A 26,315-nucleotide genomic window follows, 5' to 3' on the forward strand; every position below is an offset into this window, starting at 1 on the left:
GGCAGATGCACACATCTGCTGGAGCGGGCTGTGCTGTGCTAAAGCTAGCAGCAAACACATAACTCCCAGAGCAACACAGAGCTGATTGTAAACACTCTGCCTTCATAAATAGCCGGGGAAAAAGGGGAGAGCCTGTCTGAAACTCTTGGCTTGACCCTTAATTTACCGGATTCATTCAATTTTCTCTCCCTCTCCATCTCTTTTACTCACACAGTCTCTCACAGCCTGCTGTCTGCGGAATGACAGGCAGGACTAATGTTTGTTCTGCAGCAATAACACAATTAGAATTCCACACATTTCTCTCACCACACACTCAACCCTCGTCTCTCCTTGTTTTTACCCATCCCCATTCAGTCTCCTCGTCTCTCCCCTCTCTGGTCTTATCACTACCCCCACCCCTTCTTCTTTAACACCGCCTGTGCTGCCCTTCTCTACTTTAACAGATTACTATCAATACCTCCCTTTGTAAACAAGCAACAGATTATATGTATTTAATAACACCAAAATTGCTATTTTTTTCATTAAACTCCAGGCCTGTCTCAGCTGTTTGTGTGTGTGTTTGTCGGTGTGCTCTATTCTTGGCATAGTTCTCTTCATTCCACTGCTTTGCCACTTACGGCTTGATGCAAGTGATGTTCCACCATCCACCAATTAACCTTTCTCTGTCTTGCTCAGAGACACATAAACACACACGCACACACACCCTGGCTGGAAGTCCTCTCCCACAGCTCCTGACCTGAGTGTAAAATAGCCGTTTCCTCTTGATTTTGTTCCCAAGGAAAAATGATGCCTCACCTACACCCTCCCTCCCTCTCCCCCCTTCTTGTCATTCTCAGCTTCTCTCCTGTCTGTCTTTTTCGGCACTACCTCCTATGCTTCTTCACCTCTCTTTCTCTTAGACACTTTTTTGTGTTCCACTGTGTGTTGAGGGTGCTCTCCTGACATTGTGTGTGCTAATGTGCACAGTTATGTAACTGAATTCTCTCCTTGGGAATGGGCTGCCGCTTCTTGGAGATCAGCTTTTACTTCCCCGCCCAGTGCTCCGGCAACAGCCTATAAGGAGAGCTAATAGCTTCCCATCAGCCAGTTGGAAACATCGGTCGTATTTTGACAGGGTCGTGGAATGCGAGGAAGGCGGGGTCTTTCCAGGAAGCGCCTAGCAAAAGAGTCAAATCCTGGACTCCTGGGCTGAGCTACTTCTTAGGAACCCAAGTAGTCTGTGTGGCAACATGCAGATTAAAGGTGTAAGGATTTAGTTTGTGGTGCATTAGCTCTTAAAAGAAGTAGATGAGTTTAGGCAAAAACATTACATATCTTGCAATTCAAGTTATCTGAAGTTGGTCAGCATGCACACTGTCAACTTGAGTGACCATGTAAGAACTCCTTCCATTAACCCTTTTATTGAGGAACCATATATGGCTGCTTGGTTTGTAACATAAGACCATGAAAAAAGTTTAAAAAATCTTGTGTTAGAGTTGGCAATTTATTAAGAGTTAAAAAGCCTCAGTTTATGAGGGCACATGGGAGGAGAGTGAAGACTAACCTAAAGTCACTGAGTCATTAGTTTGCTGCCTATTTTACTGGCCTTATATGTGCATTGGGTATGTGGGTACATGGATGAGAGGATGACACAAGAGAAAGGCTTCGCTCAGGATGCTCAGTGTGTGTGTGTGTGTGAGAGAGAGAGAGAGTGTGAGTGCGAGTGAGGGAATGGGGAAAGAAGTGCTGAGGCCATCATTTACCAGGCTCCAAGTCTTGACTTGCCTACACTCTGGCTGCACGGTGATCTGCAGTATGCCTGGCATTCAGAGGAAACAGAAATAAATACAGGCAGACAGAAAATGAAAGAGAAAGAATGATTTTATTCAAGGTTTGAAACGGTGACAAGCATGTGATGTTTTTATGCAACATAGTAATAAAGTCCAAGATTTCCTCAGACACTGACATTAAGAGGAGCAGCATTCCTGCATTTCACATGAATAACTGCAAACTGTTAATAGTTTCTCATCTGCCTCTTGTTATAAGCAATCTGAAGCCAGTGACCGCAGTATAACCTTGGACACTTTTTTGGTATTCTCTAGGACTGCTTAAATGCACATCCTTTTGGGGATGTGGCAAGAAAAATTGCAGAAATTGCAAAGAAAAAGTGTTGCAGTAGAGACAGTAAAAGCCTGTACTGGTGAAGCTGAAGAAAGCTTTCAGGTCAGCATTAAAATTCAAGTTCTTCTCTACAGTTAGTCCTAGTTTTATTTTATTTCTTGTAGTTGAGGAAGACAGCTGCTAAATGCACACATTTTGGAAATGGCTACTTTCTCTCTACTTTCATTGGGTTGCGTTGTGTAGCAGACACATTTTTTCACCTAAAACGTTGTTATTTGTCATGATTTCTAAAGCCAACACTGTTTATAGCAATGTCTACGTATGTTGTGGCATTGAGGTAAATTTTGCCTGATTTAGGGTTTTAAAAGAGACTCGTTAAAAGTGAAATGCAGCATCTGGCTGGTTTAGCTTGCCATTAGATGTGGTTTCTCTAGGTGCCGGATCTCATCTGTTCTGAAGGAAAAAGGGTGCCCTAAAGGTTTAAGTTTAGGTAGTTTGGAGAGGAGCTTGTTCATACACGGTATGAAGTGCAGCACGTGTGTGCGCTTGTATGTGTCCATTGCATTCCAATCCACCCGTTCAGAGTTCTTCTGCGTGGATGACATGTCATTACTGCAATTATAGGGCAAGAGGACTTCAGCTATAAGAGCACGCACGCACACACGCACACGCACACACACACACACACACACACACACGCACACATGCAAGCCAAATGCATGCAGTCAGATTGAAGAACAAGCTGAAACTCTGAATTTTGTTTGTCTGCTGCTCCCTCCCTCACATAAGCACACTGTCTGCATATGTGCAGCAAGCTGTCGGCCAATGTGGGACCCAAAAGAGGTTTCATCTTTTATAAATCCCCTCTCTGTCCTTCCCAAGTGTGTGTTCCTGTGTGTGTGTTTGTGTGTGTAAGCACAATCACAGCATTCCTTTTTGCCGTCCTCTCCACATTTTCTTTCTTTCTGCCCTCTGCTTCTCTCCTTCCCTGCACCCCCCTTCACTGTGTGTGTGTGTGTGTGTGTGTGTGTGTGTGTGTGTGTGTGTGTGTGTGTGTGTGTGTGTATTAGAAAGAGGGTGAAAGAGAGAGAGAGCAGGTTTCTCCTAGACTGAATACCTTTTGTAAAATGAGCTGGGGTTGAATGGGAGTGGTGTTTGTGGCAGTTTCCCACCATATGTAGAAGTCTCCCCCCCCTTGCCCAAACGCACAAACTTGTATCAATGCATCTGTGTGTGTGTATTAAAAACCAGCACAGATTCAACTGATAAGATTGGTTTTAAAAGGCTTGGACCAATCCCAGTTGTGGTGGCTGTTTTGTGTGCATGTGTGATCCTGTGTGTGCACTGCGGTGAACACTCATTCATTTAGTTTCTAAGTACTGACACCTGAGTGCATTCCTCAGTTTAACACACCCAGCATGAGAAATAAGATACCAGGTCTGTGCGTCTCTTTTTCTTTCTTATCTACTCTTCATTATCACATTTACATACACATCTAGATGTAGATATGCTTGTGCTGTACTAAGCAAATGAATAGCACAATCTATGTTTTGTTTATATAGGAAACTTGTGAAAAAAGCATATACAAGACGTTTAGAGCTCACGTATTACACCCACCTATGAAACTATTGTCACAGGTTGATTTCTGGGTCATCACTGATACCTTTCTGCAAATGTAACATTTCCAAATGTAACAAGCACAGCTAAGTTTCAGTTCTTCCTCTCGATATTTCATGTTCAACTTTTTTTTTTTTTTTTGTTGTCCTCTCCACCTTAAATAAAATTCCCATCCCTAATAGAAACACAGAAGTGAGGCAGCAGCTGACGTTTAGAAAGTTAGGTCACATGATGTCTATTTATATATTTAGACACACACAGCAAGGACAAACCTGACATTGGTTGTTAACGGAACTGTTGTTGTGAATGTACAGTCAATATGCACGCCACATTTTAACACCTTTGTCACGAGGAAGAAAAATCAAAAAAGATTTGATGAGGTTTTTAAACTTCAGCAACATGAAAATCAGTTGAAATTTGTAAAACCTGGTTTATGTTTGTTTTGCCTCTACACACAAGGAGGACTTAAAGAATGAAGTGCGCAATAGTAGGGCAGGGTGATATGGAGAGAAAAAAAGCCTAACACATTATTTTTTTCAATATCGGTTGATATTGAGATATACCACAATATAAATGAGATGTGAATATAAAAGGTGAATTTTGGTTTAAATATTATTTTCTGTCAAAACTAGAACATGATAAATGTACTGTTGAATATTGTAAGACCCTATTTTAAATAAATAACATAGTTATTACTATTATTACAAAACAAAATCTCAAAAAAAAAAAAAAAAACCCAGACAGTTCAGTACATTTTCTCGTTATTTGGTATTTTTGATAAGTGTGTCAGACAGTTTCATAATTCAGATTCCTGCTCAGTATTTTGCAGTTTGGTGAGAACTGCTACTTTGGCTGGAGGACACTTTTTGCACAAATAATCAAAACACCAAAATCCTGAATCAGCTTGAACTGTCTGAGACCCTGAAAGAGTTGTTCTGGATAATAGTGCTGAGATTCCATTTTTCTTTCTTTTGGGGAATACTGTGCAAAACTAGTTTGTGTGACAAACCGTTATCCAGGTCAGCACAAATGCTGGTTACTTTTAGTGTTCTTATCATAGCTGTTGGGCCATGATTGTTTAAACTGAGATAATCTAAAAATAAGTAGGGGTGTAACAAGTTTTGTAACCAGCACAAACTGTGATCAGTCGTAAGAATGATAGAAAATCTCTTTCTGGCCATGTTGTAACTGTTCATGCGAAACGTCTCTTAAAAGTCAACCTGCTTCCTGCCCAAGTGTCTTGACTTGTAGATTGCCTTCTCCTCCACTGCCTGTCCCATGATGATAGTAGTTTGGGGAACTGTGGGATTGCATCTGAAATCACTACTTATCTCTTTTTGTCATTCACGTCTAAAAAAGACTTGTGGTGTCAGTCATGTGTCACTGCGCGTCATGTGCTTTTAAAAAGACTGACTAAAAGCTGAACCTTTAGTTAATTTTAGAAGAAACCCATTTGTAGTGCATTACATCTATCAGTATGCTGTGACTTACATTGAGGCCAATGCCAAATTTCTGATTATACTTTTGATAAATTAATCTGGATGTTTGGGACAGAACTGAGTTGAAGGCAAATAAAAAGATAACAAGCCGGAACTTCTGACTGATTATATCTTAGTGTGTAAAAGAGTATAGAGCAAGGTTGTTTTGCTCAAGGTAATGTGCAAATTTACTTACAGTTAGTCAAAATATTCATTTCTTTGGTTACACAAAGCTCAACTTTTATTAAGACTAAAGGTTTTTACAACATTAACCTCTTTTACTATATAAGGCTGGGGATGTGTCTGGTAAGTTTCATTAACAGCTGATGAGTCAGGCACACTGATTTAGCGTTGCTGTGCAAGATGACTACCGGGACAAGGATGACATTGATTCTCTTCCCCCAGCTGGAGGAATAAAAGTGTCAGTTTGTGCAGCAGAAGTAGTAGATATTTACAGTCAGGAAGTGAATGTAGGTCCTGTGGCTTCTTTTACTATCCTGGAGAAACCCCTTTTAGTCCCGCTGCTTTATTTTCTTTGCATCATAAACAAATGCGGTTCGGGAAGATGGAGAAGTAGAGCTGATCAGTTTCATCATGTCTTTTTAAATTCTTGTTTATAGGCAATTCATTCATAGAAGGAAAAAGAGAAGTGGAAGTTGGTGGTCTACTTTCTGCTGACAGGAAAAGTTCTCCGTTGGACTCTTTGAATGGGGTTTATTTTTTGCTTAATGTGATGACTTCAGTAGCTGTTTTCAAGACAAGATTTAATGCCAGGCTCTGGAGATTTTACCTGCGTCTGTTACACAAATGTGTGTGTATGTGTGTTTATATTTCCTTGGCTGTGTAAGTGATGGTAGGGAGAATGAGGTGTGAAGCAGACGACTGGAAGTAAATCAGACAGTCTGTTAGGTGGTTGTGAATATCCATTATGCTTCATCAGGATGGACAAACTGGAGTCATTGGGCGTGTGTGTGAATGATGAATGACTGTATGAGTAACGACTGAAGTTATGAGGTCAGTGCTGCCCCTGAATATCTGGGGTTTTACTGTGTGAGTGTGTATATATCTCAGCTCAGAGTATGTTTTACTCTATGCATCTTTATGTTGGAGAGGCAGTTTCCATGCTTACACAAGGCTTTCTGCCATACTGACACACGCGCACACATACATACACACAAACACGCATACACACGGACAAGTGGTTGATTGTTTTCTGGATTCAAGATGGAATTTTTCAATTTAACATTTTATCCCCGCTGGGAATCAACACCTTATTCCTCCTGCATTCCTTTGGGGAACAGAAACCACCGACTGTGTTTGTATAACTGTGCATGAGTGTGAGCACAGTGATGTCTGAAGCTGTCAGCAGCTAAATGCGCCTGGTAATGATTCCACTGTATAACAAAGGGTATTATTCATTCATCATTGCATTAGATTTCCAAATATGTACATGGGATTTGTTCGACAACATGCAACAGTTGCAAAACAAAGTGCGTATTCCCTCTCTTGTGTGTCTGAGGCGATTTTTACAGAATCAACAATGAAGCCTGCATCACACTGGAAATAGTTTTGAGTTTTTTATTTTTTTCATAAAGTTGCTTCTACACTATGTAATTTTACACATCACTTCCTCCAAATTGCAGCAAAAAGGTTGTGTTTAAATTTGGAGAACGTCAATGCCAAGAAATGATATAAGACATCTGTAAGCTGGATAAAACACCATTGTATTTGTTTCCAGGCTGCTCTGTGAACGAAAGGTAATAATTTGACATTTTGGAAAATAAACTAACGGCATCTTTTTCAACAAGAGGAGGAATTTAATACCTTTGATATCGTATTTCTACCTCCAAAGGTGTCTAAAAAATGACCCTCACATGGACTTAATGTAGGGATCCTGTTATTGCTGATCATAAACCATAACAAGATCTTTTTTTTTTTTAGTTTTACAGTCTATAAGGAATAAATATGTCAGTTTTGAATTTTGTTACTCAATTTTTGTTACATTTGGTTTCTGTGTTTCCACCTTCTTTCGGTTTTTTATGCTAAGCTAATAAGTCTTATGGCCCTAGATCGAGACAGAAACGTGAAATTGGTATTCACCTTCTCATCTTAATCTCAGGAAGATTTTTTTTAAAAAGTTCTCAAACACTCTTTGTGTTTGTTTAAAAAAAATAAATAAATACAATGTGGATTTTCCAGCTGAAAATTCTACTATTATGCAGAAAACACTTCCTGCAAGTGATACCCAACGCCAGGTTTCTATTTGCATCGTTCACATAATGCACATTAGAATCTCATTTCTGCATGCGATGAATTTCCTTGGGAACTTTGAGTTTGTTTTAGGAACACAAGGTCATGTACTGGAATGTACTTCACCTAGTTTGCTCTCTATTTATTATCTGTGCTGATCTTACAGTTGCTTATCCCCTCTCTTCCACTCTACTTGCTTCTGTGTCTCGCTCTTCTTTTTCCTGGCTGAGCCGACAGTGGTCTTGCCATCTGTCTGTGATGTGTCCTGGACAAAACTCTGTGTGTGTGTGTGTGTGTGTGTGTGTGTGTGTGTGTGTGTGTGTGTGTGTGTGTGTGTGTTTTCAACGCAGGATGGCCAGGCTGAGCTGGGAACGGGGCTCAGATGGAGTCAGAAAGACAGTTAAAGACAGACAAAGAAAAAAATAAGAATAATAAGAAGAGAAAGATTGAAAACTGTTAAAACTGTGTTCAAAGAGTGGTGTGAGTGTGTTTTTAATGATGCGACAGTATGAGCCACAGCTGTATGATCCACTAACCCTTCTTGTGACCTTGTCTGTGCTAGAAGACGACCAGCTGAAAGAGAAGTCGCACACTAACATGCAGCTGTTTTCTCTACAGTCCTTTTAGCGAGCTTGTGAGTGAGTGCAATGGATATCTCATAAGTTTCCTTCACTTAAAGTATTTGATCCTGTATGTGTATCATATGTGTGCTAATAGCAGCTTAGAGCCATTAGTCAGTAGCTCCTTAGCTGCGATTTCACTCAGCAGCCTTAAATTTAAACCTGTACGTCACTGAGAAATCCACCTCTGGCAATGAACCTGTGCACGTCTGTATGTGTGTGCTTATGTATGTGTTTATGTGTGAGCTTCGGTTGCTCTTGCAGAATATTTTGGCCGGGGTTCCTGGATTTACCTGTTGTATATGCGTGGGTGTGTATATATTTCCCCCATCTGCATGAGTTACATGGGTGATGTAACTGTACCTCAGTGGTACACTTGCGTGTTTATCTACGTGGTTTTCGCTGTGTGTACGTAGAAGTACATACATTTTGACTGTTAAGGTTAGGGTTTGCCACTTGGTTTTCAGCCCTAATGAAGACCACGTGCGCGGCTGACACATGTCGCTTGGCTTCCTTTAAATTCTCCCCCTGTAGCCATTTAGGTGATGCCATGTTATTTTCCACTTAAGATGAATGGCACTGGTTGTTGTTTTTATTTTTTTCATAGTTATGCTTTTTGGTTTTACTGCTACCGCTTTATTATGCAAGCAAAGAAACCATCTCCAGATTTAGCTCCCAGTTACTCTGCAAAGAGTGCCAGCACAGCTGACCTCAGAAGACCTGAAAAGACTTCCCATTCCTGCAGCCTCTTTGCATGTTTACATGTAATGCTCGTCTTCTGTGTTATATTTTCAAAGCTACGAGCAGGTGCAGTTATCCTTATTCACCTATAAGAGCCAGACCATATTCATTTAGTGTTTCTTTCATAAAAATTAATCCTCCAAACAGGATATAATCTCTCCTCTATTTTACCAGACTATTGCTGGTGGGAAGAGCTTTGAATTAGTCTCTCACTCTAATCTCCATTTTCCTTTGCCTCTTTAATCTTTTACCTTTATATTGACATGATATGACTTGTTGTATTTTATGAAAGCTGATATGCCTGTGCAAATTCATTGTGAGCTGAAACAGTGGAATAATGCCCCTTTTCTATGTGTTTTCTCTTATGCAAAACTGTATTTTTTTGTTATACTTGCTAAAATCAATCTTGCTTTATCTCTGCGTTTGTCTGCAAACTTTTTAAATTCTTTGCTGTAGCTCATTCTAGTTTTATTCTTTTGAGTATATGTCGTTGTATCATTTTTCACCTCTACCTCTGTTATTAGAAATATAACACTTAAAAAAAAAAATCCAAGATCTTATCCACATAGGAATGAAAACTGTTTTGGCTACAGTTAAACAAAGCAGACAAATTTAATAAAAGTGCCTCAAGAAGGTTTTCACGCTCACATGAAGTGGAAAATTGCTTTGTTAATCAGGAATCTACACAGTAAACACTAATGCAAACACACTGGGAGGCTGGCAAAATACAGGTGGGGCACAGTCTAGATTTAATTTTAATTGCAAAATGGTTAAATATTTGTTACCGAGAGTTTAGTAGAAAGTCAATGTCTTTTTAGTGTCTGCCCATTCAGAATGAAGCTACATCCAGCAGCTCATAAGTTTACTTTAACATAAAAAACTCAAAGCCTTTTTTTATAACTCAGTTTATGTGAAAATTAAACAAACTAGACTTAATTTGTGACTTGGGGAGCTTTGTCGGTGGATTGTGTTACATTAAAATGGAGCCTATCTAGCTGCTTCAACCCGCTCCCAGTCATTGTGGCTAAGTCAGGCTAGCTGTCCTCTTGGTCCAGGTCAATATAAAAAGGAAAGACATTTTGCCAAGATGGACATAAGCATATTTCCCAAAAATGTCCAACAATTCCTTCCAAAAAGTAGGTTTGATGGTCTGAAACTAAAAATCTGGTCAGACAAGAAATGTGTTTGAAATATAGCCAACAGTAGCTTCAAAGGAAATCATTCAGCACAAGGAAGTTTCAGACTTTTAAATGAATGAATGCTCGTAACTAATGTATTTCTTATTTCTGTACTTTCCCAGGTAGGGCAGTTCAGTCAATTTCTCCATGAATGTACGTCACAATGATGATGACAGACCAGATTCCGCTGGACTTGGCTCCGCCCCCCCTCCTGAACGGGGAGGTCCCTCTCATGCCTCACATGGTTAACGGCGATGCGACACAGCAGGTAAATACTCGCTCACGCTGACACGAACAAACGCACACGCATGTCTGCAATGTGCATTTCCTGTACATCAAACAGTACAGCGCACACTTCTCTGTTGTCAGTTGAGCACCTACCACACGGATTGTTGCCATAAAAATTGCTAGAGAAAAGTCCTCGTGTGTCACAGAAGATAAACTACTAAATACATACAGGTATATTCAAATGCATTACTTATTCCTTTGGCGCAGCTTTAAAGGCAATATTTAAAACACTGAATGCTTTATTGATAGATTTCAAACCTTTACGTGTGCAAACTTGCAATAGTTTGCACACGGACATCTGCTTCTCTGTGACAGACCGATCTTATCAGGTGCTGTAGAGCCAACTGGATCACCTTCAGAGTACAAAACCGCACCCGGGCTTTGCACAGGCAAAAGGAAGCGATCGGCGTAATGAAAAGCATCACAGTTAATTCACCTCGGTCTAATCTTGTTGTCACACACACACTTTTTTTTTCTTTTTTTCCCCCACACTGTGTGTTTTTGGTATATGAAGGATGATGATGTTTATGCACCATCCCCAGCCTGTTCCCTCACAGTCCAGAGGAAGCATCGTGGGAGTGTTTTGGCTGCAACACATAACAGTTATGGGGGGGTTTTGGCTGCGGCACACAGCAGTTAGGGCTCTCTTTTTATTCTAACACCCTGCAGTTTAAAACTTGGTTCCCAGTATGGAATCAGTGATCTAGACCGATGATTATATAGATTTGACTCTGCGTGTGTGTGTCTATTTGTTTGTTTCTTGGTCTGTCTGCGTGTACGTGTGTGTATTCGTTTCTGTGTGGGCACGCAAGTGTCTGTGTTGAGTCTGAATACATACTTACGTGTTTGTCGGCTTGCTTCAGTTTCAGCTTCCTTGTTTCTTTATCCACCTACCTTCACCTGTTTATGATTGTGTTTATCAGTCAGTGGCTTTGGTACATGCAACGAGATCATGTATACATACATGCCTGTTTTTGTATAAGAGCGTTCTGTCATAATTTGTCTGTAAAAACAAAATTCACTATGGAGGCTCTCTCATCACATCAAATCCAACAGTGTGTTCAAATTCTTAGTTATATTTTAGAAAAATTAGTTACTATCTAATTATCTATTGTGATTAAAACAAATATCAAAATACTTTTAATTGTCCTACTGTAATAGTATTTAAATATATAGAAACCTGAAGTAGCTGAATAATAATGTGCATCAATGTAGTCAATGAGAGGCTCCAGTTACAACCTTCTATTAGCTATATTATTGGGATCTACAGTATTGGTCACATTTCTTTGTTGTAGGACGGTCAGTTAGTTTTACATGCCGAAGAAATGCCTATAAATCATTTTATTCAGTTTCAATTGGAGTGCTGGTCCTTCTGAGAGTTTGTAACCACATAATGGACTTAGGCACGCTAATTTATTATTGACTATTATTGCTTAAGCTATGAAATCCATCTGCACTCTGATTAAAGACATTTATTTTAGTTATTATCTGTAAAGCACTGTCCAAAACATTTGCAATATTCAGACATTCATATCCATTTCCATATCTGGCCACTGTTGTGCATGAGACTTGTAAGCCATAGTGGAAGGGGTCTGTTTAAACCTGAAAGCCTAAACACAAATGTATTTGTGTTTAGGCTGTCTACTTCTTTAGTTTATGATCAGTGCATCAGAATTATGGGTCAGAGACTAGTGAGTAAAAGGGAAGGACACGCTTCCCTTCAATATTTCTGAGGAATTTTCTTGTTAACCTATGGCAGTGATAGTAGTGAGGAAATGGTGCAAAGCTTCTCCGCTGTACTTGTTATAGGTGCCTTTCCAGATAAATATCTAAAGAGAGAAAGAAACACTAAAAGTGGACCGAAGACAGTTCAAAACATAAAAGCTTTAGTGACAACCATGTTGGTGTGAAACCAGTGTACTGTACAAGATCTTAATGAACATATTCACAACAGCTCAGAATCACTTCAGACCTTAAGGAACATGAGAGCAAAGATGGTAACCCATGCAGTTAATGATATAGCTCAACAACATCACACTACCACTTTCACACCAAAGAGTGCCATTTGCATTCAAAACTATAAGGTGATGTAATTGCACTAGTTGTAATCCTGTTTCAGTTACTCTTTTGCAGAGAAAGTCTATGGAAGTGAAAATAGACCCTAAAACCTAGAACTGTGAATGATATCCTGTGGTCCAAAAGTGCCCATAGAAACATTGAGTGAAATGTTTTCAATATGCCACTTTTTATGTAAAATGTTGAATAATGTCAGTATGGGTTTGCTAATTTAACTTCCCGTGTTTAATAAAGAGCCCTGCTCTTGCACTTTTGTAATTTGTAATTGATGCCTTTTAAAAGGAGCTTTTAAATCATAAATCACAAGTGGTTACACTTAGAAGCCTTTTCTGGTTTTAATCTTAAAAAATATGCTTGTTTTCTATAATCCTAACTAAAGGTAGAAGAATTGGGTCACTTTGACTTAATCACTACTGACTGAGTCATTATAGTCTCATTAATCAGTCATAATATCAAAACAAATGTGCTACATGATTATTTTGCGCATTGAGTGATCTTGACATGTGATGGTATAACAGTACACAGACACACACACATACACACCTACATGGTCTAATGCAGGGGTTTTCTCAATCCTTGGGAAACATGGGTCACCCTGTGCTGGGGGTTCCCATAGCAACAGCAGCCGCTGCAGCAGACAGAGCAGGAAGTGTGTGAGTGTGTGTGACTGAGGGAGAGGAGCAGGTTAGCGCTGAGATGGGAGAAGATGCAGTCACTACAGAAGGAACGTAGGATATGAGGATTTTACAGCGGCACACCTGTAGAGCATAGACAGGGCTGTGCCTGTGTGTGCATGCGTGTGTGCCTGAATACGTGTATGTGTGTGTGTGTGTGTGTTTGTGTGCAATGGAGGGGCACCTGTTTCATGTGTACAGCCACGTGTACACTCTGAACAATCTGTATGCGGAAAATATGACGGTAAGGTGCATGCGTTCTCCCCTCAGGCACATTAGGTAGAAGCGCTGAGAAATCGAAACGATGTCATGTGTTTTGAATTCATTTGTGTGCGCTCACCTGTCTGTGTGTGCGTCCATCTGTCTGTTAGATGTATTTGTGCATACTTGTTTTATTCTTGTAAGAGTGGTTAAAAGATGAAGGCTTTTCTTAAATAAGAGTCTGTGAGATGGCAGCAATAGTGTTACCATTAGCTTTTCTAACACCTCATTCATATGTGTGAACTCTCTGCCGAACTATGAGAGCCGATGGTTATTGTGTTATGTCACTGCTGCAAGCTCTGCCTAGCTGAGTATCTGTCCTGTTCTGTGATTGCTAAAGAAAAATGTTTAATACATGTTTTTCCCCTTAAATTATAGATATTTTTGTCACAAAGTTTGATTGATTCTTTTTTTGTTGTTGTTTTTTTTATGTGTTTGTGCAGGTAATCCTGGTGCAGGTGAACCCGGGGGAGACGTTTACTATCCGGGCAGAGGACGGCTCACTGCAATGCATCCAGGGTCAGTCCTCTACGATATTATTACGTTATCATATTAACATGTAGCCTGGTGGCCGCTCTGATGTTTGTCACTGTGAGACAGAGTATTACCCATCATTTTAATTATATCCTGGCTGAACAAGATTTAAATGAGATCTTTGGGCTGACTCCTAAAAGTTAAAAACATTTACGGAAAAACAAATAATGTTAATGCAGTCTATGCTTAGAAATCTTTGATTGGTAAATGTGAAAGCAAATAATCGACTTTTACTTTGAGTATTATCCATTACCAGAGAAAACCATAGCAATGTCAAAGGAGTAGCTGTCCAATAAAGTCTCAGAGAGTTTTCAAAAGTCTTCCTTTCTACCTGGTCAGACTTAAATCCCAGACAGTCTGCCAGTACATGGTAGAGCCAACACAGAGAGACAGACATTTCAGTTCTCATGTGTTTGCACATGCAGACCAGTAAGTTACTTATTTTTAAACAGTCCGTATTAGTGTGACTGTATCATTAACCACCACAATGGCTAATGGTTTAATGGTTTATTTTTCTAACCAGAAAGCCTGGAAATGAAGTGTTTTCAGCTGGATTTCAACCCTTTTGAAATTCCGAGTGTATATATAAGACTACAAATGCAGAAAATGCAGAAACTCCAGAAACGGTGAGACCTTTTAGTAGACTGGTCAATAATGCAGGAAGAACTTTGGAAGAGGAAACGGAAAGCAAGTGGAATGGGATCTAAGGGTGTTATCTCCAAATGAAGTACAGCTAATTGAAAGCATAGTCTACACAATGACAGATTTAGACAGAGTGGGCAGCCATGGCTTCACTGTGGTTGCATCTGATAGCAGTGCATGAAAAGACTGGAAATACAAGCCACTTAGGATCGCTCAAAGACGGAAGGAGGTGGCAGTAACACAACTCTGCTGAAATTGTGTCTCACTTTGATGATGTCAGAAATGTAACTTTGAAAGGACATCTTTGTTTTCTTCTCAGTCTTTTTCAATCTGCATCTTCTTCACTCGCTCCTTCTTTTTTTTTTTTTCAGCCTTTGAATTTTTTTTCTGTAAGAAAGAAAGACAGACAGCAGTCTCGACTCAGTCACTGTCGCCCATTTATTAAAAAAACAAAACAAAAAAGACGCATTACCACAACACTGTGTTGTAACAAATGGCATCCCACCACCTTTTCCTCCACCCGCCTTGTAATTCAATTTTCCCCTCAAATCAGAGAGACTGCTCCAGGCAGAGCTATGGGCACAGATAAAGCCAGATAGAAACGGTGCATGATTTAATGGATGTATGCAAAGATGGGAAGATACAGTTGCCAGATAAGATAAGTGAATTAGTGACTTGTAGAAAAACAGCTAAACGACAGACGAAAGAATGGTTTAATGTAGAAAGTGGATATATGAGAGGGATACCAGACAGTGATTTGCAAAAAGACACAGTACTGATGTAGCTGGGATCTGCCATCTTTCTGTTTGTTTGTGTGGTTGCGTGTTTGTACTTGAAAATTTGGCATCGAAGGCACAATGTGTGTCTTTGTGCACCTTTTTGGTGCCTTTTACTACAGTCGCAGACAGCAAATTAGGTGGAACATTACAGACTTTGAGCCCTCTTTGAATGCAGATATTATTAATGTGAAGGACCACACACGCACAAACACACATACGCACAAACTTTCTCTCTATCTTAGTCGGCAAGAGGTCACTGAGTTTAATGAAAGCTGGAGTGTGGCAGTGTGTTCCGAAGGATAACTGAGTTGCACTTTAGAGAGACTCAGTGTGATTAGTGAGACCTCAGAGGTTCGTGTTCGCGCATGCTTGTGTATTTGTGGCCCTGCTTGTGTGTTTGCATTGCAGTGTACTTGTGTGCAAGTGTGTGCGACAGAGCAAGATTACAGAGACCTCAGGGCACAGCCAGGAACCAGCTTTTATATAAAGTAACCTCTGTTTAGCTGCTGCAGTGTGGTACGTGCATGCATGCAAACATGCATATACGTACACACGCAGACATGGATGCTCTGCCAAGGCAGGACCAGCCTGAAGACGTCAACGCAGCAGCCAGAAAAGATTCTTTCATATGAACCACAAGACCTTCCTTCTCCTCTCCTCACTTCTCTTCCCTTCCTTCCTCTCATCATCTTTTCCTGCTACCTCCCTCCCTTTTCCTTTTTATTCCTCTCGTTCATCTGTCTTGACCTTAAGGCAAACCTGGAGCAGAGAAGAGGCTATTGTATTTGCCGGATTGATGTTAAGTACTGCTCATTAACCACACCCCTGCTAACTGCTACAGGCTCAATTATGTTCTTTTATTTTAGCTGAAAGTGTACATAAAATCTTACTAAGGTCCATGAATCCCATAACCTCAGGGCGTATGAAATCCTTTCAGAGCTTTTTTTGTGCATATTGAAATAATTCACAATGCTCTAAAATATATATTTAAAGCCATTTTTTTTACCACTTTTCAGATATGTTAGAGATCTGTCTTTACCGTCTCTTTTTTTGTGTCCCTTTCCTTCATTGATCCAGTGAAAGACTGTATCTTGACCTGAAATCCTTTCCAGCAACTTATTAGCATCATTTCTGCATGTGTATGACTGCATGTCTCCATCCCTTGTTGAAGCAGCATGACCCTTCAGTGATCCAGGGGCCAGATTCATCTGACCCCCCACACACACTCCTACCCTCTCACTGTTCCCACCTTCCCCCTCCTCCCTTTTGCCCCCCACCCCCCTCTGTCCCCCTGTCTGTCCCCCTCCCCCACTAAGACAATTCCCCTGAGCTTTCCCACACTCACATCAAAGGACAAGACTCGAGGGTGTGTTAGAGCACCCTGCTCTGGAATGTGAGTGTGTTAATATGCGTTGTGTGCGCGTGTGTGTCTGTGTGTGTTTTACAAGGCTGTGTTGGTTTACTGTGTTGTTTGGTCTTTGTTGGACTTTTACGAGGGATGATGAGGCCAGAGGGTGAAGAGCAGGAAGCTGTGCCCTGCCTGGGAGAATATGACATCATGAAGTTTGGGTGGCACCAGCTTAATTTCTTCTGAAATTTAGGGCGTAGTTGATAATAACCACAAGGTTTAGTTGATTAGTTTTCTAGTTAATGAGCAGTAATCCTGTAAGTCCTCAGTTTACTGGCTGCAGTGTTTTTAAAATGCATTTCAGTATAATACATGGGGTTTGTTTGCCTTGGTCTTCTGTGGACATTTGGAATTATTCTCTGTTGTAATATAATAAATGTATATGTGAGGCTGAGAAGTATGAGTAGTAACTGTTAGTGTGTCCTTCACAGTGAATGGAGAACTTTCACCTCTTGTATTGCTTAACGCTATGATTTTGTTTTGTTTTTTAATTGACTGTGCTTGGTGGAGCATGTGTGCTAAGGCTTGTTGTGTTGCTGCATGACCCGCTACCAAAGAACCAAACCGAACATGTTAAAAAGCCAGAGCCATCACCAATGTTCCCTCTAAGCTGAGCACGTGAGCAATCGCGCACTGCTGACACGGGGGAACAGTGGCCAGCACCATGGAACACCGCTCCTCTGATTGAGCATGCTTTGCAGAATGAGACACTCAAGATCCATTTCACCAGGTTGGTGGCAGTACAAACAAGCAAATGTATCATAAAGAAAGCCTTTAAAGTGGAATATCTGTGAAAAAAAGTCTAATAGCCCCACAACCAGGATGTCTTGTTTCCACAGAAACTTTTTTTTGGCACATTGGTACTGCAACGGGATTTCAATCGGTAAATTCTTTCTTTAACACAAGAATGGTTGGTTTAGAGCAACAAGAATGGTTGGTTTAGAGAAATAAAAGGCCTGTGGGCCAGAATCAGCCTGATGAAGACTTGAATCTGGTGTAGTTTAAAGATTTGGAAAATGTGAAGGTGTACAAAGATTTTGGGCTTTCGGCGGTGTTTTACAGTAGTAGCAGTAGTACTTCCCTATTGGCATTCATACTACATGAGTAGTTAAGTAGTAGTAAAATAGTTAAGCAATAGGATGACAATTAAATGACAGAAATGTTCTTGTTTTTAGAATCTACTATAAAAATGTTGGTTAGATAAAAGGAATTAACCAAAACTTTCTGTTTTATAAATACTGGACAGTCTGGACAATGAGCTGCCAAAATCTTTTCTGTAATTTACACACAGATCATGTAGAACATAGGTGTCAAACTCTGGCCCGCGGGCCAAATTTGGCCCGCAGCCTAATTACATTTGGCCCGCGAAGCCATACCAAATTACTATTAGATCTGGCCTACTGGTATTATACAGCTAATATATATATTGTTTAGTATTAAGCTTTGCTTGTTCCATATTCAGTTTTCCAGCAAAACTTATTTGAGTCCATAAGAAAAGATTCATTCTTATATCTGAAGGAAGTTTTTTTTTTCAATAAATATTAATGTTAGCCCGCGACTTTGTTCCAGTTTTGAATTTTGGCCCACTGTGTATTTGAGTTTGACACCCCTGATGTAAAAAACTGGGACGTACTGCTGAAATTGCACTTCGTTTTCTGATATTAAGACATCTCAGGGATCAAATGTTCAGTTAAGTGTTCTTACAGTGAAGGAAAGTGGAGTTTCACTGGTCCAACCCACTTAAGAACAAACTGGGCTGCATGTGGCCCGTGATGTAAAGTGAGTTTGACATCCCTGGTTTAGAACATTCTCTGTGTTTTCAATTACATTTCTTTTCTGTCTGTGTTACATAATGCAATTCGGAGAGGTCTATGTGCAAAGTATATTTCACTTCCAACTTTTGGTTTGTGGAATTTTTTTATCTTGAAGGTATAGAACCCAAAGATTATCCTGCGATTCCACATGCTCTTATTTTGTCTTGTCCCTTGAGAGTAGAGAAAGCTCAAATCACACATTTTGTTCTTTTCTTTATTGCTTTTTCTTCCAATTTTAATGGGCCACAAAAAGATTAATGAAACAATTCTTCATATAAGAAATATAATCAAATATAAATGCAGGCTGTTGGGACTTCATATTAAGCCAAAAGAATTGGTTGATGTTTCTCCTTTTACGCTGATTTCTGAATTTGGAATGGATGAATTGCATGCAGTCCACTCTCATTGCTGTTATATTGCAGTGGCATAATGGAAAATGTGGTTCTGGTCTCTGCTGAGGCCTTGTTAGCCCAGGCATTTTTTCTTCTCTGAGAAACAATGGTTATGGTGGACCCTGCCAGTGTTTCTCTGCATCTGGACACAGCAGGGTACTGTATGAATCATGGCAAGATCTGCTGTCTTTTGCCATTAGAGGTGTGCGCTCTGCTCATACCTAATCTTTTTGGATCCCCCCGATTGTTACTCTCTTCCCCTGTTCCTTGCTTTTGTCTGTTGTCTTGGATCCAGTTTTGTAAAATTCGATGATTATATTTGTGGAAAAAATGTCGATTGATCATATTGTTATTTTAAACATGGTTTTGTCCTCAAATTTAACAAACCTAAACTGATATGGAAAAAAAGGGTTGATGGAGGAAATTTAGGTGTACCTCCTCTGTGTTTGTTCTTTGTCTGACTACTCTCTTCATTTATCTCTCCATTTTCCTCAGTTTCAACTTCAGCTTTTTGCTCAGTCTCTTACTGGCTTCACTGTGTCGCTACATGGGGTTATCAAGGTTTTCTTTGACCGGCCTTCTGCACAGAGTGCACACTTCTACACTGCAAACCCTTTGATGTAAATGGAAATAGCTGGTTGAGAGAAATACGGTGGAAAGTCTCAGTCTGTGTTTACACCTTGCCAGATGGTTCTAAACAAGCTGGTGGAGAACACACAAATACATTTTTCACTGAAATCCTTAATTTACGGTACTGTTTCGGACCATCCTGGTGCTGCTTGTAAGCAGGTGTGGTTGTTCGAGGAACTTTTAACAAGCCTTCCTTGAAATCGGAATACTCAATTTTGTGACAGTAGACTGAATGAAAATTGCTGTGCAATGATAGGTTTGACTGATGTCTGTTATCTAGCTGAACTGTCAGCTAAAAGGATTTATTGTGTTTTTATGCCTTATTTTTGTAAATCTGATCAAATGGAAAGTGTTCATGCAAGTGTTTCTCAATCTGTTTGCCTTTTTGTCTGTGTGTGATTTGACAAATGAATGCATTTTTTAATTAATATTGCATTTGCATTTTGCCCAAAGTATAATTAATCCAATAGCCAATTTCCTGTACAGTATATTAATGCCCTAAATTCCCATTTTCTCTGCCTGTGCAGCCTTTCGAGACACTTGCATCCACAGCTTTAAATTTCCTAATGTACTTTTTTGAATTGTTAATCTGTCCCAAGAAAACAATATCTATATATAAGATCACAGCTTCTCACAGGGTAGAGCGATATGGCTTCTGTTCAACATTGCAAGAATGCTTTTTCTGGAAAATCCAGTGGTTTAAAAATGTTTAATGGAATCAAATATATGCTTCACTAATTAATTCTTCTTCTTCCTCTTCTGTTTAAAGATGTTTTTACTAAATAACGACTAAATCTGTATTGTTGTAGTATGCTTCATATTTCACTGAAAAGAATAAGGATAATGGGTTTAGTCATAAGGCCCCATGGTGCAGAGGGATCTAATAATAGAGAGCTCTTGTGTGTTTGGGTGTGTGCATGCCTTTGTATGCATTTCATTTTATTATTTTTACCTTGACAGCTGGGCAAAGGAAGACCTTTTTACCTCCAAGACTGTATGCCCTTAGGCACGGTGTAAAACTAATTCTAGAGGTATGTTTAGTGTATGTATGTCTTAACTTGGTGTTAATTCCTCCTGGTTTTGGGAAACTGGTCGCCATGGGAACGGACTCTCCCTCCAGGTGGTGTGTAATGGAATGCGATCTCTTTGTGCCTAGAGAGATCACATTTGTGTGTGTGTGTGTGTGTGTGTGTGTGTGTGGGGGGGATACCTGCTTTTTTTCAGCATTTTGCACTGCAAAGTACTTTGTAAGTATCAAAAGGACAGAGATAATTGGTTTGGTTCATTTGATACACGGTGGCTAAAAGCTTGACTTTTCTGTGCGTGGTTTAGATAGAGGCAGAGAGGGAGAGAGAAAAAGAGACTTAATTGTGTATGCCCTGCCCAGTCCTCACTTATAAACTCAATGCCCTCATACAGTAGGGCATGAAAAGGCAGAGGAAAGGAGGGAGGGAGAGATACAGCTGAAATAAAATAGAATGAAGCAAAGTAAATAAAGGAAGACAGGCAGAATGAAAACGAGGCGCAGAGGGAGACCGAGAGAATCACATGCTGCATGTTTGGTCGTGCCTGCTACCATCCATTCTGGGTGAGGCCACTTCCTCTATGACCCCAGCCACCCCTGTGCTGCTGCTGACTTGGTCTGGTCTGCCAGCTCTGGAGAAGGCTGCATTAGGGGAAAGAGAAGGGTGACGAAAACTCTTGAGAATACTGGTTTGTCTTTATATGTAAGACACTGTGAAAGCTGATGCGTGGGCAAACAGCAGCTGAGTACTCACAGATTTTTTCCGGAGAAATGGAGAAAAAGAAATATCTTTTCCAGGGATGAAATTCTTGGCTCTCTTGAAGCTCAGGGTACAGCTGGAGCACTTCTCCCACTCTCCAACCTTATTCCCTCCTTCTCCTCCTCTTCCCTCTCTTTTCAGGCTCGGTCACTTCCTCCCTTCTCTCTCTCTGATTCTTGCTGTGTTTCTATATTTTCTTTTTAATTTTAGTCTCATCTTCACAACAATGACACAAGTTTGCTGATTTGCATGTTTTTTATGTAAATAAAACCAATCATAACACTATTAGGAACATTAAAGATATTGCATCTTCTCCACGGGTTGCACATGCTGCTTTTCAGATTGGATTCAGTTAGTGTGAAAAGCACTGCACAGCTGCGGAAATTCCACATGTGAATGTTTACATCATGGTTTTTTTTTAATTTTGTAGGGAAACCCCTCTTTTTTCCCCTCCTTGATCTGGTGTTATTGGGCAAAAGTACATGTTAGTTAGTGGGACTTCCATTTAGGAATATAAGGAATAACCAGTTAAGTAATAACTTTTTTTTAAAAGATGCTTTTCAGTATTTTTCTTTCCTATGTACAGGTTATAAACAAAGTACCAACCATATCTTCACCTCTTTGGTTGTTTGATCAACTAACAGCCAGGGGACATACCCACCCTTGCACCACAAACACAGAAACAGTGGAATTCAGCGATGGAGAGCAGGGGAAAGTCCCTGCTAATCTAGGCCTTCCAGTCTCGGCTTCTTTCTTTCCATTGACATTCACACAACTTCTCTTCTCTTCTCTTCTCTTCTCTTCTCTTCTCTTCTCTTCTCTTCTCTTCTCTTCTCTTCTCTTCTCTTCTCTTCTCTTCCACACTTTCTCTGCTCTCTGTGGTGGACACAAACTTGGTGCTGTTCAGACTGTGACTCATACAGTAGGAATGCCCGACATTAACATGTGGAGAGATAGGAGGAGGAAAGTGAGGGGAGGATGGGAGAGGAGTACAGCCGGGTACAAACGTAGCAGGTTGTGTACAGCAGGAGAAAAAATGGAAAAAAATATGACTCTTAGTGGGTCAAGGTTTAAGGCTTTGATGCATCATGAGTATTCAAGTGAGTGAGAATAAGAAAGAAGCAGGGAACCAGAGCAGGAAATGATTATTTGACGCTGTTTACACACAAGCAGCTGTTGCATTTCTCTTTTCTCTCTCTCACTCGCTCTCTCCTTAGAGAGAGCAGACATGTAGAGTTGATTAGAGAATGGATATAATGAGTCATCAGTGTCTGGATTGTGTATATTTGTGTGTGCACATGTATTATTGCTTATGCACATCAGAAGTGTTTGTGCGTGTCTACAAGCATGTATACTTCCGTGCACGACCGGACAAGTGATAAGTGAAGTATGCTGGACCCATGCAGTGTATGTGTGTTGCATGGTTACCAGTCCCAAAACAATTGTATCTAAAGGCATGCGAATAGTCTCGTGATAAAACTGGAAAAAGCAAGATTGGTGTGCGTGTTTGTTTGTTATTATGTCTGGCTTTGAATTAATGCATGTATGTCTTATTTTGTTGTTTGTTGCGTGTGCCAAGGTGACCGTGGTTTTGTCAGTGTGCACTATCCAAATGTCAGTGTGTTCTACAAATTAGTTGCGTATGAGCAATCATGTCTTTATGCGCAGTGCCCAGGTGGGTATCTGGCCACTTGCGTGCTGTTGTTAAGATGTGTTTGCCATAGTTTATGAGGGCTTTTGCGTGTTTGTGCACATTTGGGTGACTGTGAGTGTGTGCACAGCTGCAAGGGTGTGTGTTTGCACATGTTAAGATCTTGAGAACAAAGCGTGGCTGGGCTCAGTGTCCCTCCAGACATTACGTTGCTCTCCTTTGGAGCAGACCCAGCAGCAGAAGTAGGTCGGCCGACGGCGCTCCTCCTCTAGGTGGGGGAGAACTGGCAAGAGATCTGGGTTGGGTGGAGGTATGGGCTGGCACACAGGCTACATACTCAACACTACACAGATTTAGGCTTGTATGCTTAGAGGCTGTTTACACAGTTATCAGGACAGGATAAGACGTAGATGTTAACATTATTTTGAAAAATGTAACCCTTGGGATAAATTGGGGGCCATTCCCCCCCCCCCCCCCAACATGTTATCACACTCAAGAAGATTTGGTCTTTAAAAGTTAAAATTGTCCCAGAGCTATTGTTCACGTTAAAAAATATATTTTTTTGTCAAAGGAGCAGTATATAAGATTTGATAACAAAGCTGAAAATTTGGAAAGTTGGAATAATAAAAAAAAGGACTATTTGATTTATAATAACGCACATATGTTTTCTATTGCTTTGGGGCTCTTGGGTGTTAAACACTTAAATTGCTGCTGCTGTCTTGGCAGGTACTCACCGACACTTGAGCTCATTGAAACTAATCTGCATAAGTAAAAGCTACATAACTAAAAAAAAGAAAAGGAAAAAAAAAGCCAAAGTTTCTCAAAAGTCTTAGGAAAACGTAGAATAGTTTCAGTCGCAAAGTACCACTATGGAATATTTTAAATACATGCATGATATTAGGGGTGCAGCCACAGAAATTATTTTGTCCATGAAACCATAAAGCTGCACTTTCTTTTTGCCTTATAGTCTGATTTGTCATAACTTTTCCGTTTTGTGGTAAGCTTTTCTTTGGCTGTCACTTCTTCACCCTGACCTCTCTTATTTGGCTCAGCAGAACTAAAATATATATCCTGCTGCTTTTACACACGCACTCACATAACGCTCAGCGATTCTCTGCGCGATCAACCTCTTACATGTTTAAGCTTGCTGCGGGAGATTTCACTTGTCATGTTTGCGCAGTAAGTTAACGATTAATAAGACGATGTCAGAGGAATTGGTGCACAAATTATCATCACTCACAGATCAGTGCTGTCGCTCTCTATACACAGTTCGCGCGATTGCAAAGTGAAAGCAAAAAAACAAGCGCAAATTCAAACGCGATTTCAATATGTCACATATTGACAGTGGCTCACCGATGCCAATGACATAATTACCCAGCTACATTTCCGAAAGAATGCAAAAGCATTGACATATATTTTTCCTTCCTACAATACCCCGACCGGCAGGGCAGAGATAGATTTTGGTAGCCCGACTGGAAAAATCGCTAGCCCCGGGACGTCGGGCTAGCGATATTGCGAGCCCTGTATCTGATTGAGGAATCACTCATCTTTGGAAAAGAGAGTTTATTACAGAGAAATGTCTCTTTCCAAAATAAAAGCTATACTATACGCTTCTTCTGGGCTATATTCTCAGCAGCATATTAAACATATCAGGTCCCCATAAGGAGAATCATGTGCCAACGGCTGTCTAAATGACTCGGGTAAAGTTTGTAGCATGCATGCTTGTCGCTTTTGTCTGCTTCCACTTGTCTTTGCACTAGGATGATGTAAATGTGCAGTCATATTCGTTGTGTTCCCACTAGTGCTTTCAGGTTAATCTCGTTGAAATGACCTTAACGCCACAACACGGGAAATCTCCGTTAACGAGCTACTAGGGCTGGGCGATATGACCCAAAATTCATATCTCGATATTTTTTAGCTGGATGGCGATATAAGATATATATCTCGATTTTTTTTTTTTTTAAAGCCATAAGTTAAGAACAAAAAGAGAGTTCTTAGTCACACTGTGTCCCAGATGTCACACGGGCATTTTCTTTACATACAGCGTAGATGTACATGAAGAAATTACTCAAAAATAAATTATCAGCATTTATTAAATAATCATGGTCCATAAATAAAAGAAAACAATGTTGTTTTTGTGCATAACAAAAAGCTCACAATTGTGCAGTCAAAATGTAAACTAATAGACGCTGAGCATAATAACAAAGAGACAGATTTCACAGCTGCACCACGTCTCTGAGCAGGTGCCATTTGTGGTCCTTATACACACACAGTACGTATCACTCCGCGAGGCTCCTCCTCGGTAGCCGTAATCCTCCGACAATCCATCAAGCGGTGCAGCTCCGTAGCTTAGCAAAGTCATATTAAAACATTTTTTGACAGATTGCCGAGCTCTGTGTACCACATAAAATCGGTTTGCGGTCAGTAAGCACAACCAGAATTCATACATAAGGCGCACTGTCGAGTTTTGAGAAAATGAAAGGATTTTAGGCCGTGCAGCTCCTCCGGGCTGCATGTCGTTAGCGCAGTTAGCTCGTTAGCGCGGTTAGCTCGCTAACACGTTGACGCCGTCCAGCCCCACGCACGGTAACTCGCTAACGGAGATTTTCCGCTTTCATCTTGTCATTGCCTGCAGGTGAAGCTATGGGGGAGGCGGAGTTGTGTTCAGTGAAGGAGAGGCGAGGCCGAGTAACGTTGCGTAGAGACAAAAGTGGACGAAAGAGAGGCAAACCTGCGGCTCCACAAGTATAATTATAACGTAACATAGACTATATCGATATAAACGATATTGTCACATCTTATATCTCGTATGAAAATATATCGATATTTTTAAAAAACTCGATATATCGCCCAGCTCTACGAGCTACCCCTGATCGCCCCGTGCATGGGGCTAGACGGCCAACACGTTAACGAGCTAACTGCGCTAATACACTAGCTCCCACCCATGTAATTGAGCATTGCGTGGCACATCCAACATACTGTTTTACTTTAGTCCATGACGCGCTTACCTTCAGGGTCATACGTCACATGAAAACCAAAATAATTCCAAACGCCAGATCTGAATGAGGGTGGGAGAGGTTCAATTTGCCATGTTGCAAGGAGAGCTTAACTTCTGTCTCGCTAGCTTGCCCTGCGCTCTTCCTTCTGACGATGCTGTCTGTGTTGAAGCTCAGTGGATCTGCGCTCGACAGTGCAGCCTAGGCGGAGTAGTCGAACACAGATTCACTGAGCGCTCAACACAGACAGCATCGTCAGAAGGAAAGTTGATAAAATAAATTACAAATTTTGTATTGTTCGATGCGTACCGAACCGAAAGCACTGTATCGAACGGTTCAATAATGATACAAATATCGTTGCACCCCTACATGATATATATATATATGTTTTTTTTACAAATT

The 26,315-nt window shown here is 40.5% G+C and overlaps 1 protein-coding gene across 2 annotated transcripts in view; it reads left to right on the forward strand.

Moving 5' to 3' along the window:
- Positions 1–26,315, forward strand: part of fndc3ba (fibronectin type III domain containing 3Ba) — an 87,632-nt gene that overhangs the window by 11,619 nt on the left and 49,698 nt on the right. For both annotated transcript variants that reach the window (XM_004540166.5, XM_076877678.1), the window contains exons 2-3: positions 10,107–10,252; positions 13,727–13,802. In XM_004540166.5, the coding sequence (XP_004540223.1) occupies positions 10,136–10,252; positions 13,727–13,802 (193 nt within the window). In that variant the 5' untranslated portion in view covers positions 10,107–10,135. The remainder of the gene's footprint in view (positions 1–10,106; positions 10,253–13,726; positions 13,803–26,315) is intronic.

Source organism: Maylandia zebra, linkage group LG19, assembly GCF_041146795.1.
Source record: "Maylandia zebra isolate NMK-2024a linkage group LG19, Mzebra_GT3a, whole genome shotgun sequence".
NCBI lineage: Eukaryota > Metazoa > Chordata > Actinopteri > Cichliformes > Cichlidae > Maylandia > Maylandia zebra.